At 37.9% G+C, this 17,109-nt stretch overlaps 1 protein-coding gene across 1 annotated transcript in view; it reads left to right on the top strand.

Moving 5' to 3' along the window:
• RPH3A (rabphilin 3A) overlaps positions 1 to 17,109 on the top strand; it is a 161,341-nt gene that overhangs the window by 62,496 nt on the left and 81,736 nt on the right. Inside the window, exons 4-7 of the mRNA XM_018560946.1 lie at positions 2,153 to 2,282; positions 3,746 to 3,829; positions 5,320 to 5,485; positions 6,629 to 6,670. Coding sequence (XP_018416448.1) covers positions 2,153 to 2,282; positions 3,746 to 3,829; positions 5,320 to 5,485; positions 6,629 to 6,670 — 422 coding nt within the window. The remainder of the gene's footprint in view (positions 1 to 2,152; positions 2,283 to 3,745; positions 3,830 to 5,319; positions 5,486 to 6,628; positions 6,671 to 17,109) is intronic.

The following is a 17,109-nucleotide window of genomic DNA, read 5'->3' as shown; positions in this document are numbered from 1 at the left end:
CACACTGCAACTGTTCATTGCTCGTTTTCGTCTAGGGACTAAAATAAAAAATTAGGGATGCACCAAAATTTCAGCCGCCAAAACATATGGTGAAAAATGGCACATTTGGCAAAATTGCATCCATAGTTTCTCTCATCCCCGCTGTGAGTAGGCTTGTTGTTAGACCGATCCTTCCAGCGTCTCTGTGTATAGAGCTTGATATGACTCACTGGTCATCAAGTTCTATACGAAGTGTATAGGACGTGAGGACGCCGAAGCACATACCATCACTGCAGTGGAGGAGACAGGTAGGAGGGAGCACTGTGACAACTGACCGCCTCTGAAGGTCAGCTGAGTATAACTTTTTTATTTTAACCACTAGACGAAAACAAGCAATTAACAATTTTTTTATAATTTTTTTTCCAAGAGTTCTTCTTTTAATTTTCTTCTGCATGTATCTGGTCTAAATTTAGTCAGTTAGAGCATTTTAGCCAGTTATAAGCTCTTTAAACTTAATTTGACATATCACGTGAATTTATTTTTTAATTGAATAAATAATTCATGTTTAATACATAAAAATATAAGCATTTTTTTTTCTTTACAGTCTAAAAATTGTGATGTACTTTCTTTTCATTAATTGGCTACTTTGACATTTATGCAGTAGGAGCTTTCTGTCTTGTGCTACAAAATGTTCTTTGTTGAGTCATCGGGCTTGAGCTGTAGCATCTTTTAATACTTGTACATATCTATAGTGATGTTTTATACTGGCATATTGATGTATGCTTTGTGCTCATTAGCTGTTTTTACAGAGAGCCAATTTGTACAATAACTAAAGATACATCACACACTGGCCTTGAAACGATATATGATAGAAAACAATATACACAGCCCATGTTTAATTCTATCCCTGTTCTCCACTGGCTTTTTAGATATAGGTCACCACGCAAGTGGAGCGTATGAAGAATCCATGAATCTGGGATTCCTAATTTCATCTCCTGAGGCCGCATTTTGAGTGACTAAATTATCTAGTCATGGTTGTTCTATTTTTAGTGAAGGTGGCCTCTGTGTTTGTCTTCAGCATCAATACCAAGACCAAAATAAAGATAACTTTGTCCACATTTTTTTCTTGATGCCCAAAGGGATAATGTACACACTTAAAAAAAAGTGTTCCTGATTATCTGCATTGTGTGATGTGTATTCTGCATCATACACATCACATTTTCCAGGACTTAAGCCTTAAACACAGCAGACATGTGTCTAAAGGTAGCAGAGCTAAAAATGTGCCTTTTGCTCTGTAGTTATAGGCCACACGTTTTTCTCATCATAAGTAGAGCTACAGTCAATATTAGCTTATTGCATATTATCACATCTGTAAGCCAGACAAAGACCAGTGAAAGAAAAAATGGTTCTTTGTAACAGACGTGATCCTAGCAGTAGGGTGTTCCTTTGGGAGCCCAAGGTGGCCAGCCTACAGTCTCCAATGGTGAAAATCCACCCTTATGGAAGAATTATAGGGTAAGTGAAAACACTCATCCCCATAATTCAAGCCGATCTGTGACACTGAAGCTGTCACAGGTCCGCTCTATTGATCGGGAAGTCAGTAAACACATACTGCTGATAGCTGACTTCCCGATCCTCTCCCTGTGGAGAGTGATGGCTGTCAGTCACCGCTCCCCGCAGGGATTCTCTTCCGCTCTCTCTATTCGTCCAGCACTGACGGGAGAAACAGACAGGGAGGTCTGACAGCTGGCTCTCCCTCTAGATCCAGCGGGCTGAAAGTGTTTTCGAGACTAGGGGAGGCTACTGGAATGACACAGTAGAAAACACAAGCCACCAGAGGATGAGTATACTGTATTTTCTTTGCAGAGAATTTTCAGCTGTATATTTTAAGAACCTGAGAGGGTCACTTTAAACAACTGTGTGAAAACATTTAAATTAGAACTTTTGCTAACACAATTCTCATTCATCTTTGTCAGATTGCTGAGGAATTGTTAAAAAATATTGTGGTACATATGGCCACCCTAAGGTGTGTATGTGTGTGCGTTACTATAATATATTTAATTACTGTTCTACCCATTGTATATATTTTATCAGTCATAATTCTAGATCGAATCTTGTTTTCCTTGTCTTGAATGCACTGAATTATCCTTAACCTCTATTTTGTTTTTTATAGGCGCTTAGTGGACCGGTTAGAAGACATGAAGAAGGCAGTAACTGGGGATGGTGTAGAACGGTGCATTCTGTGTGGGGAGACACTAGGATTGCCAGGAGCAAAGTGTGTTGTTTGTGAAGACTGCAAAAAGGTTATTATTGTTATTCACTTTTTTTTTACATATTTAAATCGACAAATATAAGATCTTTTTTTCAAACAGTACCTACAGACAAAGGTTATATACTTGAGTAAGGACAAAAAAAGTAATCACCATTTCAGTTATTTACTCAACAAAACTATGAATAGATATAATGGTGTACTGTGGAAAAAGTAAGTACACCTTTGGAATTAAAAGCTGGTATTGCCCCCTGTAGCAGAAATAACTTCTGGAAGACATTTTGTATATAACTGCCCACCAGTCTCTGACATTCTCCATGCAAAATCCCTTCAGTTGCAAGATTTTGTTGGCCTCCTTGCATGAACCGCCTGTTTTAAAATCCAACTGCAACATTTAAATGGGAGTCAAATTAGGGCTTTGAATAGGGCAGTCTATAACTCTCTATTTCTTCTTTTTTGAGCCATTATTCGGTGGCATCCCAGCCTCCTGATTGGCTGGGAAGCCAGCTCCATTTTGTTTGGCCAGCTCCATGCTGATTGGCTGGGAAGCCAGCTTCCCAGCCAATCAGCATAGAGCTGGCTTCTTGGGCAATCAACAAGCCGGGTGGTAATGAAACGCCGTCAGGTGTTGATTGCATTTGCATAATGGACCTATGAGGTGTTAATAACCTCCCCAGAGAGACAGGGAGGAGGACTGGTCTAAAAGAGGTGTGACAGAGGCCATTTATGTTAAAATAGAGGAGCCAAGCTTGAATAGAGGTGAGGGGGAGGGGGGGTCGAGACATCTATTGTCTGCCACATACAATGCTGTTTTAACACCTCTCTGGGCAGGTTAATAACACTTCCAATTATGCAAATACAATCAACACCTGGTTGCGACTAACAGATTATGTGTATTGGAGCAACATTCACCATATTTTTTCCCAGAGAATTTTTGTACAAGTCAATCTGAATTGAGAAGCTGGTCGGATGTCCAGTGAAACGTCTTCAAGAAAAAAACAGCAAGTCCAGTTGCCTTGACTTATTTTTTTACGGATATTTGTTGATTGCCCAAGAACAAGATGGGAGGTGGACAATCAACATCTGTCTTGTTGACACATTCCATGGTGATTTGATTAAGGTAATATGTGTGGCTATAAATGTTGTGTTATGTTCCTGAAATTCATTAGAAGTGAGAAAGCTACTTGGATGAACAGCAACATGTCTTGAACATTATAGAACAAATTAATTTTAATGTGTTGAATGTAACTAATTACTACTAGGTATAACATGACCTTGATAAATGAGAACCTCTACAAATATATAACTGTTTCTAAATATTTGTCATAATTTTATTGCTGTGTACACATCATTTGTTTACTGTGATAATGTTTTATATTGTGTAGCATAGTGTTATAACATGGAAAACTTTTGCATAGCCTCTAAATATACATTGTTCATGAATGTTTTGTTCGAAAGTTTTCTTTTGTCAATTAATCATATTTTTTATTTTTACAGAATGTCTGCACAAAGTGTGGAATACAGACCAACAGTAGGCCTCATTCCATTTGGCTCTGCAAAATATGCAGTGAGCAACGTGAGGTAGGTGGGGTATATACAGTATTCCAATAGGTTTAGGTGCACAGACATTGGAACCTTTAAATGTTGAAAAAAAATGCCACATATTTCTTGATTCTCCTATTTCTGGTTATGGCTTATGTGCCAAAAAGCACAGAGAGCTTTGGTGGTTCTGAGCTGTCCTATTTCCAAAGCTATACTGCAGGCAGATAATAAAGGCTAAAGATTAATGCAGCTCCTGTATGTATCTATTAATCAATCATTCATGAATACAGAACCTTTGCAATCCCCTATGCAGCAGCACCTAGACTGCATTGGGTGAGGGAGGCAACACAATGTGCTAGTCAGGTATGATGCATGTAAATCTACTGACAAGGAACATGCAGATGGAAGAAGAGGGCTGGCTGATTGTACTGTGTGGCAGGTGTGTGTAAATCTCAGGACTGTATTGACAGAAACCCAAATCCAGCTAATCTGTGTATTTAGCTTTATGCCTGGAGTTTAGCTTTTCTCTTTGTTAGAGTAAATATTTCCTTACATGAGTTTTACATATTTTAATTTAAAACCCCTACCACTCAAATGTGTTTTATTATAAAAACAGAAGCCTACATTGCATACATGTTCAAATATATGCAAAAGCTACATGACCATATGAAGGAGTGGACCTGTACCCCCTTTGGTTAAAAATCACATCAGCATGCAGCTCTGCATGCTGATATAAAATCATCTTACATTCATTAGTTAAACAAACATGTTTTTTATTTACTTACAATGTCTTGTTTTTCCACATCCTGGTTCTCTTTGGCAAAAGTGATGTAATCTGTGCCCGAGCATTGCATCCTGGGAAGGTTACATCAGCAAATTGCTGGTAAATCTGTAATCTCACAAGATCTCAGGGAAAGGCATTTTCCTCCCCTGAGATGATGTGCATAGTCACATGTCTAGTCACATGGGCTAGAGTTCCATGACGTAAAGGGAGATGGATTCATCTGCCCTTAGTAAAAATGGTTACTGTCAGAAAACTGGGGAGGAAAAGAGAAATAAGGTATGCAAAGGATACAAAGCCGGCAATTATCTAGAAGTATCTGTTTGTATATTGTCATTAATAAACATGTTATTTTGAAGATATGGGTAAAAGTCCTCTTTAACTGAGTCATCCTACTGTTATTAATGAGGGCACCAACAGTGGTATAAATATAAGATTTAACTGGAATGATAGTAAGCACTTGGTGAATGACCTGCCATTGTGCATTGCCAGTGGTGTGTTTCAATTGATGAGCATCAGCAACTGTTTCTGTTTTTTTTTTTATATGGTACAGGGCCACAGTGTTAACATAGCGAAAACATTTCAGTTTCTACTATGTCTAAGTTTCTAATGTCTAGGTAGTTGCCAATTAATGTCATTGGACAAGAAACAAGACAAACAAAATATGATTTCAGTATCAGTATCCTATCTAACTGGATAGGTTACTGAGTTAGATTCCCAAAACATAACAGTACCTTTCTGCCTGCAGGTATGGAAAAGATCTGGGGCTTGGTTCTTCAAGGGCTTTCCGAAACATGAACTTCCGCCGCCGATGCCAGTGAGCAAAGCTAAAATGCAGAACCCTGCAAGTGACTCCACAACATCAGAGGCCACTGCTTCAGAGCAGAAACGCTACCCTCGTGCCCATGGTCGAGGTGAGAAAGCACTGTGATTTGTTTTATCAATAGCGGGCAAGGCAAGCATTCATATCAACGGATATTGAAACAAAATCCTCTTCTGTTGACCGTCAAACACATTGAGGGGAATTTAATGAAGCTGGAGCAGAGAACATCTGTGCAGGGCAAGCAATCAGCATCCACCTTTCATTTTCAAAGCTTGACTCAACAAACTAAAGAGAGAAGCTGATTGGTTGCCATGGGCAACTGCTTCAGAGTTGGTCTGCTCCAGTTTTGATAAATTCCCCCCATGGTGCGCTAAAATTACCATTCGCACTAAAACATTATATGGTTTACTTACCCCATATTGAGTTGTCTGTTCACTTTGCAAGTGAATTTGACCTGGCAAGGGAATTTTCTTAGCTTAATGAATGAGATGAAGCTCTGTTGACTTCCATGATCCAATCATGTGCAAGTAAATATTGCAGTTTGTTTGGGTTTTTTTGCTTGCATGTGATTGGGCATTCTTTGCAAAAGGGAATTATTACCACTTTCACTAAGCTAAGAGAAACTTCCCTTACAAACTGAAAATTCCCTTGCCAGGTGAACAGTCTATTTGCCTCTAGTAAATCAACCCTTATGATTTAAAAGCATTTTGATGAGGAGCATGAATACAGTATAAGGGAAATCTCTTCAAATAGTTTGCCAAACGAGAACCACATTTATTGCTAGAATTTTATTAATTTGAGGAAAATTGTCCATCCTGCTTCTTCATTACTACGGTTGAAATTGATTGTCTATTTAACCCCATTAACTTTCAGCAAATTAAAAGAAGGTTTCGAAAACAATTTTTTTTCTGGCAAAATTCTAGTGTTGTCTAGTCAGCCTAACTCTATTCTAAGAGTTTTGCCAACTTTAAATATATATAGCAAGGAACAGTTGCCATTTTTGTTGTAGATATATGGACATCCCGTGATCTGTCTGTAAACACCTGCAGATCAGACATTCTTTCTCTACTGTCTGGAAGCATTGTAAGGAATTATAGACTATTTCTACTTTATAGCAAACAATTTATGCACGCCAGTTTGTAGAAGCCTACCTAAGTCCTTTAGTTACATTTATTTAGATTCTATTTTGAAGCTATAACTTCTTCTAACATTACTGATAATTAATGTTTTGAAGGTCGAGGGGAGAATACTACTCAGCCAGACCAACAATCATATGGTAAGTGAATAACTGTGAAAACAAATCTATACGTGCACATACTGTAAAATGTATTATTGTGATTTGGCTTTTATGTGACAGATTAGTAATTAGCAACATAATTAATTCTGACTACAAGACGGTCTCTGTAACTGTGGATTGGGATTATTGCTATGGAAACCAGGGCTAATTAATTTTTTCAATGGACCTGCAAGAGTTTAGCCTGTTCAGCAAAAGGAAACATTACATGCACATCCCTTTACAGAGGATTTGTCTAATATCTTAAGCCAATTTCTGCTCTGGTGTTTGGTACGCAGTTAAAAATTGACATTGCTCATACATAGTAAAAGCTTCATATCTGATTCCCATGTGCATAATTTGGGAATGATGAGAGACAATTGAAGAAATTAGTTTTTGGATTTGGATACCAATCAGAGCCTCTATTCACATGCAATCATCAACATATAGCAATTTGCAAGGCAAAAGAGGAATTGTGGAAATTAGAAACAAGAATCAGGAATGCTTGAGTTGGACATCTGTTCTGTCATCAGTATGAATGTCTAGTTGTAGACGAGATACAATTTCCGTAGTGATCGTGCCATAGCTTTGACATTCTGACAATTACATTTATACCTTTTGTTATTCATTCGTTTGCACCACAATGCTTTTCTACATATCCTGCATATAGAGTGATAACATTCTGAACAATAGTTTAGGGAACAGGCTGAAAATTCAGTATGGAATTCACAAAAAGTAAAATAAAACGAATAAATAAATAAGTAGTTCAGTTTTAAAGGGCAAGCTTCAGCCAGGCAAGCTTTGCTGTATTACACAATGATTATGCCCTACTACTTCTGACAATGAAAGTCTATGAGTTGGTCAAGTCCTAGAGAACTATGCACTCCATGTGTGTCTGGTATCTTATCTCATCATGTAAAGCAGTTAGGCAGAGTCATTATAGTAGCCAAAACTAACAAAATAAGTAAAGAAAAAAATGTGAGGCTAGGTTCACACCTAGTCGATTTATCACATCGATTTAGCCGCGCGATATCGCACAAAACAGAGATCTGCATTCAAGTCTATGGAAGCTGTTCACAACTTTGCGACTTGTCGGTAGAAATTGCCTGACGCGCGAAAAGGTGCAGGAGCAAAATCGTGCAAACAAAAAATGTACAACAATCAAGCGAAAACAGTTTGCGAGCTGAAATGCCTAGGTGCTAACCTAGCCTAAAAGCCACACCAAAAATTACCTTAAAATAAACACAGCAGTCATAACTCAAAATATGTTCTCACGGAAAATACATTATACTTCCTTACAATGCACAACCCTTCCTATCATCCCACTGCAACCTTGCTTTTACATACAATTTTCACAGTGCTTCTAGGTAGGAGTTCAGTCTCTTGTCATTAAAGTAGTATTACACCATCAGCTCTTTTCACTTTAGCACTGTGGTACACCAAACACACTTTCATAATATAGAATTTTACCTCACTATGCCCCCCATTTCAAATTTTCGTAGCCCATCATCTCAATGGCACTGCCCTGAATTTTCGGTTGGGGAGTGCACAGTGATAACATCAAAATATAGTCACTCCTGGCAGGGAGCATGTACCTAAGGGTGGCTGTGCTGGAGCTACAAGTTTTTCTGCAAGGCAGTGCAGCCACCCTATAGGTGGAAGTGAAGGAGAGGGTTTAATAATACTTTAATGGTTCCTCTACACAGTACTTGGAAACCCTATACCTTCATTTTCCTTGATTTATGAGCGTCACAGAAATGTAAAACCCACAGGGATTGAGCAAACAACATAGCCAACTACACAAGATAAATGCTAGGAGGAAAATCAAAGCCACCTAATATGTAGGTCATGGCCCCTTACTTAGTTGAAAGTATATTTCTTGAATATATTGCTGGACATTAAAGGTTTTTGATGCATGGTATGTTTACATATAAAATGGTGTAACTGTTCCCTTCTTAATGTTACAGAATTTTGTCTCAGCTGACAAAGATGAAGTCTTGAATCCCTCTTGAATGCCTGTTACTGCAATTCTTCTCAATACGTCTTTACATGTGTATCAATGAATGGCACACATGTAGAATCGTGCTGGGGACCCTTGGTGAAATGCACCTGGACTAACACTTTTTATGTATTAACTTGCAAAATGGATTCGTCACAAAAAAACTGTTCACATTAATCAACACCGCACATGTTAGGATTAACAAATCACATTGTTATGCTGAGTACAAAAATACCACTTTATTGATACGAATTTAAAACTGACCTTAGAGCCCAGGCTAAGATCCTGACCAGAATAAACACTGAGTGGCCAGATTATTATGACCACCTGATGTTTGTAGGCTAATTAGCTATAATTTCACGCTGAAGTTGCTAGAGGGCCAGACCATTATAAATAGGGAAGCAGGTTGTTTACCACGACAGTAGAAGTGATTTTTTTTCTGAAGAAATGGGTAAACAACGCGATTTAACAGCCTTTGAACGTGGGATGATTGTTGGCGCGAGTATCAGCAAAACAGCAGAATTTGTTAAATGTTCAAGAGCAGCTACTGTTAAAGTGTTTAAAGACTGGACTGTCTGCCGAAAAGCTGGGTCTGAACGTGCGAATTGTGGCCGTCAGCAACTAGTAAATGTTAGGGCAGAACGGAGAGTGGCAAGACTGGTACAAGACAACAGAAGGGCAACAGTGCAGTGTCAGATTCCTTGCATCACCTTTCAACATCTCGTGGAGTCATCTCGTGGCCCAACGAAGTACTGATGGGGTGGTCATTATAATCTGGCCACTCAGTGTATATTGTCTTAAATCAGACAGACTCTGTCTGTTAGGTTTGCTTTAAGACAAAAAAAAAACAGCTGATTTTGTGTATGCCTCTTCCATGTCCATTTAAACTTACAAATTAGACAAACAAGGTTTCCAGAAAAAAACAAACCTTAGGCTGAACATTTTTAAATATACCAGATAAAGGGGGCATTTCCTATAGTTATGCTGCTGTGAAGAAAGGTAATAAAATAGTTGCTGGACAGGTGACTATACTGGTGGAAATTAGTGGTAATAATTGAACTTTGTCACCTACTCAGAGAAGGTGTAGCCTTTATATTCAGTCTGGCGGGATCAACTGGTAGGATTGATGTGACACGAGGGAACATTTGCAATACTAGGATGTGTATGTAAATAGTGTAAACTCTGTATGCAGCCTTCCATTCACACTTTTTTTTAAAAATATTATATGGATGCTGTCAGTTGCAGATTTCTGTATGGTTACCAGGAATTGATGTTGCCACTCAGAACAGATATTACAAGAGTTTAGATTAACCACTTCAAGACCAGGTGTTTAGACCCCCTTCCTGGCCAGGCCATTTTTCAGTGTTCAGCGCTGCAGTACTTTGACGTTTATTCCGCCATGCAACGCTGTACTGAAATTAATTTTATACCATTTTTTGGGAACAGATAGAGCTTTATTTTGGTGGTATTTAATCACCACTGGGGTTTTTATTTTTTATTATAATTAGGAAAAATTACAGAATTTTTTTTTTACATTATGTTAGGAAACATTTATTATTAACCAGTTTTTTGGTAAAATATAAAAGATCGGGTCACGTCGGGTAAATAGACACCAAACATGTCAAGCTTTCAAATTGCGCGCACCCGCGAAATCGCAGAAAACTACCATACCCAAAATTGGCCATAGGCGACACTTTAAAAGCTTTTAACGCTCATCAGTTTAGTGATATCAGTGATTGATGGCCCTAGACTTATTGCTCTCACTCAGACGTTCGCGGCGATATGTAACATGTGCGGCGTAATGGGCGCAATCGTCTTTTTTGCACGTATGCGCCCCTGACGCATGTTTGCATGCGTGTATGTATGGGTGGGGACTTTAAAATTTTTTTTGTTTTTTTTATTCGTTTTTATGTGTAACTTTAAATTTGGGGGGGGACTTAAATTTTTTTTCCCCTTTTTTTCCCCCCTTTTTTTCCCCTTTTTTTCTGAGCGGATGTCTAAAGACGCCGGCTCAGATCTAGAGAGCTCCGGGCCGGCCATTTTTCTACTACGGCCGGCCCGGAGGCAGCTAAATAAAATATATAAATCATAATCTAATGCTATATAAGTGTATTAGCTATTTTGTCTAACTAAACCTGTCCTTTAAAGGAAAACTCAACTTTCATTAACAAATTAGTATAGCATATAAAATTGCTACATGAGCTATTTTGTCATTTATTATTGCTAAAAATTACCTTTACATTTAAATCTGAAGCTGCTGTAATTTTCTAAAATGTCTTAAAAAAACTATTCAGTACAATATGGCAACCTGGAGGTGTTCTGTACACCACTGGTGTATGTATTGCCTCCTAGAAATGTCCTTTTACTGCTTGTGTGATTGCTCACAGATTTTCCCAGAAGCCTGAACCAAGGTACAAATAACATTTTAGGCATCCTCTCCAATAGAAATTTTATTTTGGTGAGATGATGACAGACCCTGCAACTTTCCTCATTAGAAGAGGCGATTATAATGAGTGAGACCCTGCCATTCAGGAGTCGGTTAGAAAGGACTTAGTAAAACGAACAGCCTTTTCTTCAGAGGAGAAAAGTAGGAATTTGCAACAAAGTTTGTTAAAATCCTTGCAATGTACATTGATGGTGATTGTTTATTTTCAACAAAAGTGCAGTTACACTTTACCCTTTTACCTCCAGAGCCATTTTTTCATTTTGCACGCACATACTAAATTGCAAATTTTTTACATGAAAATGCATGTAAAACCCTAAAACATTATACGAGGGTTAATCAAAAAGTAATGCTTCCATGTCTGTAATTTGAGATTTATTAGAAAGACTGTGAATGATCATGTACCATGATATATAGGTGCCCTTACCCCATTGATGTATGCCTTCCTTTTTCAGATTGAACTTTCAATATTTTTATTAAGAGTTTTCACATAATATTTTTTTTACACAAAATGAAAAGTAAAGACAAAAAAATAAAAAAATTCAATTTTGTTTTACAAAATACAGTTACAACTAGAAAGAAATATTACAATATATCACAATTTTACAATACATAATCAGTAATCTCTTCCCTGATATTCCCACTTTCAACAATATATAGCCCTAGATCAATCACTGAAAACCAAAACATAGAACAATTTCCTCACTTTCAGTTATCCATCTATCTAATACTGTGGAGTTTTTCATGAATCATAATCCATTAAACTTTTCCCTTAAAATATGAAAAAGGAACATTGGGCTTTTTCCAGGCCTTAGCAATAGTTATTTTTGCAGCCAAAAAGATGAACATTATGAATTTGTTTAAAGTGACATTAAACCCTCAGATTTTTTAACATAAAACAATACTGTAATGTGTGCCTTACTGTAATCCATGGTTGTTTCCCTTCTCTTTGCTGCTCTTCCTTATAAATCTGTATCGGTTCTCATGCTGGGGCAGAACTTCTGTTTTGCAGCAGACTGCCTTGTCTCTGGAATGGATACACGGGGTCCTATTCACAAAGCTGCTTAGCACTACAGGAAGAGGCACTCAGCTGCAAAGGGAAGTTCTCCCCCAGCATGAAATTTGCATAAAATGAAACCACTCACATGGTAAGTGTAGTCTTTCCTAAAAATATGCTAAACAAATAGGTATACGATCTTTAAAATAATCCCCAATCCGGTATAAACCCTTGTCCAGCCACCTTTTAAAATCTTGAGATTGAAGTCCTGGAGGAAACATTGGAATCTTTTTCAGATTGAGTGATTTAAAACCATGGATCTGCAGCTTAACCAATGAGCTGTAATTGAATTTTTGGCAAAAGAGGGTTGCGCGACTAAGGGCATTCATAATAGGCTAAAGAATGTTTATGGGGATGCTGTAGTGGAATTTAGTTTTTTCCTTCTTGAAAATTCTTCACCTAATCTCGCATATTGGTAATGTCCACTACAGCGTCCCCATAAACATTTGTTAGCCTATTATGAATTTCCTTAGGTGCGCAACCCTCTTTCACCAGAAATTCCATTACAGCTCGTTTTCTTAGTGGCAGATCCATGGTTTTAATGACCCAATCTAAAAAAGAAAAGCATACATTAGTGTGGTAAGGACAACACTATAACATGGTACATGAACATTCAGAGTCACTCTAATAGATCTCAAATTACAGACATGGAGGCATTACTCAGGGACCATAACATACAGGTACAGGTACTCTTAAAAACTAAGACCACACAGGGACTCGTACACCCACATGCATGCACTACACACGCGCGCACACACACACACACACACACACACATACACATAAAGGTTAAACTCAATGGACCTGTGCCTTTATTCAACTTTAAATACTATGTAACTACTGTATGTAACTTTTTGAATGACTCTCGTATATCTTCTGAAAACATGGCCCTGTAGAAAGAATGGTAGCAGTTGCAATTTTTTTATATCAAAGAAAAAAAATACAATCAAAATAATTTGAGTGCATTTTTAGTTCATGGAAATACAATATAATCACTGTTTTTATGGCAACATAAAATGTAAATGATGAGGTTGTGTCAAGTAAATAGATACCAAATATGTCAAACCCCAAATTTTTGCATGAAAAGCTATGGTACCCAAAATTGTCAATAGGCAATGCTTTAAATGCCTTTACAGGTCATCAATTTAGAGTTAACCATAAATAATGGCATTAAATCATTGCTAAATAGCTCCTCCTAAATAGCAGTGAAATCTCAACGGGGGTACTAATCCTTTCCTACTCTAGCAAAACTTAAAAGAAATTTTGGCTGGACATAGACTTCAAGAAGAGTATATTAAATATTTAAGATTCAGTGCATGTTCACAAATATAAAATATGCTGGTGGATGCTTTACATCATCTTCTAGCTCTGAAGATGACATTCAAGATTAAATATCAGTGAGATGATTCATAGTAACAGTTTTTTCTACCTTATCTTAGTGATCACATCTTTTGATGTCTTTGTTATGTCCTTGCTTTTGAATTAGCCTTTACATCTATCTCTAATGGTTAACCCTTTAGTTATTAAAGTAAAACTATGGTCAAACAATACTATCACATATGTGATGTAGGCTGCACATACCAGTAAGACGGGGCTCTATGTTTTTCTAAGTATCCCCCTCGAACATTTAGTAAAATACCTGGTAGGTAATCCTTTCCTTAGAACTATTGGATAATGCTTCCATTGATAAGGTGACAATGCTCTTCCTTCTGCCACGAAATCATTGCAGAGTTTTTACCTTTTCTGCTCCTGCAGCTGATTAGATGTTGGCACCATTGATAGCCCTACCAGTGAATAGCCATGCCAATCTACACCTATAGCCCATTAGATTAATAGCACATTGCACTATCTTCAAGGGCTTAGGGGAAATTATGTTAATGTTAAATTTACCATTAAAATAAAAAAGAGGTAAATTATAGGGCTGTGGAAATGAAAGATTAATTTCTCGATTAATCGTTAAACTTTTTGATCGATGAAAATTATTTTGATCGCTAATGAAAACACTCACCTCTCCGCCGGCTTCCGGCAGTCCCGTCGGCAATCCGGTGATGTCAACGGACTCCTCCCCCTTCCCTAAGTGGCTCCATCGGCTAACGAAAGGAAGGGGGAGGAGTCCGGTAAGGTCGATGTCCGTGACGGCTAATGAAGGGGAAGGAGTCCGGTGACGTCGATGTCCGTGACGTCATCGGACTCCTCCCCCCTTCGTTAGCCGATGGAGCCACTTGGGCTGGTGAGTTTGCCCAATAAACTTTCTGCACGAGCGCCAGCCAAGGCATTGGCCTATACACATACAGCACAGCAATGAAGTAATACAATGAACTAGGATCACACTAATCCAGCGCATTATTATTCTGAGTTGTCCCACTTAAGCGGCGGCCATATTGAGTGGGGCACGTGAGATTAATAACGTGCTGGATTAGTGTGATCCTAGTTCATTTTATTACTTAATTGCTGTGCTGTATGTGTATAGGCCAATGTAGTTGGATCTGTATGTGCGTTATAATTAATCAAAATTAATCGATTAATCGATTTTTAAAAATTTCGATTAATCGAACACGAAAATTTTAATCATTACCAGCCCTAGTAAATTACATTTATTATTTCAACTTGCATGGAAAATTATTGTTTATGACTCTGAGAAGAAAATCTAGTGGATAGACTTTAACCTTTTGGGGCCATAGGTCATGGATACAAAGATGTCTGGGCTAATTTTAGCAGCATCAGCATGTGTTGTTATGTAACAATAACTCTATAGGATCAATTCACAAAGGGAAATGTTATTTGCTCTCTAGTTGTTATTTTACTTCTCTTTATTTTTCTTTTTTGAAAACATTATATTCACAAAGTCCAAATCGTTATTTAGCATGCTCGTTAAGGCTTCCAACTGAAGTGCTACGGTGTTGTTATATTTACGTGCTCAATGTTATTTTAGTAAATGAAGTGTAATTTTTACCCCTTGAATTATTTTTACGTCTTGAATCATAGAATTAACGTTTAAGGCATTAAAATCCTTTGACTGATGCATTCTGGGACCAGAAGGGGAGGAGAACAGTGCCAACAAATTACGTTTTTTCAACAGACTGCACTGTTGTATGTAAACAAATTTTTACATGTTTACGAAATGTATATATTAATAAAATCTAATAAGACACAGGCATATGGTTGCATCTTCCAATAACTGCAAAAAAAGACTTTACTATTACCAGAAGTTATCAAGTCACCTCACAAATTTCCCTCTCAGAGCAGAAAATACCGCCCGAAACCTGAAATATTTACACTTTGAAGGAGGTGCTTATGTAACGATTGTCTAACGGTCGATAAATGACCACAAAATCTTTGTGAATTTTGTACATATTTAACAATTAGGCTTGTAAAAATAAGGGTTGAAACAATAAATAACGCGCTTTGTGATAAAATATCACTTTAGAGAAGAGAGACGTTAATTGGTATATTTTCCAAGCATTAAATCGTTTGTTGAATTGCACAAGCTTAAATATCGTGCAATACCTAATAAATAACGATAGAAATCAGGGAACTGACAGTGAATTGACTATGACTAGTTTTAATGCCTAATACATAGATTTTCATTTGTAATACTATTGTATGTAAAAAAAAAAGCAAAACCCTACCATGTTGTATTAGAGTTTGACAAATGTGCAAAATTAAAAAAAAATTTTTTGAATGAATTTAGTATTATTTTTAATAGTGCAGGTGTATCTGACATTTGAAGTATTCCTTTTGCTGTCAAGGGAGTAAGGCTTACGTCAGACCAGAAACGTTTCCAGCTGGCCAGCAGTCTCAGTAAGCCTTACTTCCTCTGCATTCCCTTCTACAGCAAGCTCATGGTTGCTGCCACAGCCAGTTAATAAATACATTTTTAGAAAACCTTTGATTGTGGCTTTTTGTAAAATGGTGTAAATTGAAGATAAGCAAAACTTTAAGGGCTTATACACACAGACTTGGTGCCATGCACAACCAGCCATACAACCAAATGCTGTGGTTGGGTAAACTGCTCTAATGCTTTTCTGCATTAGAATAAACAGGTGCCTGCGCGTATGATGTATTCTCTAAAGCACTGTGATGCGTTGTAACAATGCACTGCAGAGCAGGGTGTATGCATTATGCACACAATAATGTAAGCTCGCTGATGTGAATGGGCCCTCAGTGCAATAGCACAATTCTCATGGACAGCATCAGCAACACCGTACTCTGGCATCACATATTATGCAATATGTATTATGTTACATCATTGCTTGGCTTAGATACAGCAGCAGCAGACCAAGCTTAGAAAACAATACGTTTTTTAAGCTAGTTTTGGCTGTGCACCTGATTTTTTTATCCTGCAGTAATAGGCCTAAATTGAGTGGTGGAATGAGAAGTAACAACAGATCTAAAAGCTATAGGAAAGTTTATGCATCCAAAATAAATAAGCAAAGCTGAAGCCTTCAACTGCATACCAATTGGCTAGTGGCAAATTGCCAGTTTCATAGTATAGCTTGTGATCTTTTCACATTACTACACTGAATTGTCTTAAAGGAGAACTATGTGATGAGTGATTTCCACTCACCTCATAGTTCTAGCCGACCTGTGACAATGAGACTGTCACAGGTCGGCTCAGTAGATCGGGAGGTGAGCGAACACATACCGAGTTCGCTCGCCTCTCGATCCTGTCACGGCTCTCTGCTGTGACAGGGGGAGGGGCTGGATTCCCCTCTCTGATCTGCCAGCGCTGACTGGCTGAACGGACGGGGGAGGGGGGCGGGTACAGCTATCTCTGCCTCTAGATAGGCAGAGCCAGCTGTCACTCACGCAGCTGGGCAGATCTCGACGTCGATGTCAGGAGGATGCTAGTTTGTGTCCTCCCGTTACCCTAAGGAGAACTATGGGGAAAAACACTGACCCCATAGTTCTCCTTTTAAAGGTTTATTAAAATGTCAAAATAG

This window comes from Nanorana parkeri, unplaced genomic scaffold, assembly GCF_000935625.1.
Source record: "Nanorana parkeri isolate BGI_ZX_2015 unplaced genomic scaffold, ASM93562v1 scaffold490, whole genome shotgun sequence".
Classification (NCBI taxonomy): domain Eukaryota; kingdom Metazoa; phylum Chordata; class Amphibia; order Anura; family Dicroglossidae; genus Nanorana; species Nanorana parkeri.
Note: the sequence above shows the minus strand (reverse complement) of the source record. Positions and strands in the feature narration are given on the sequence as shown.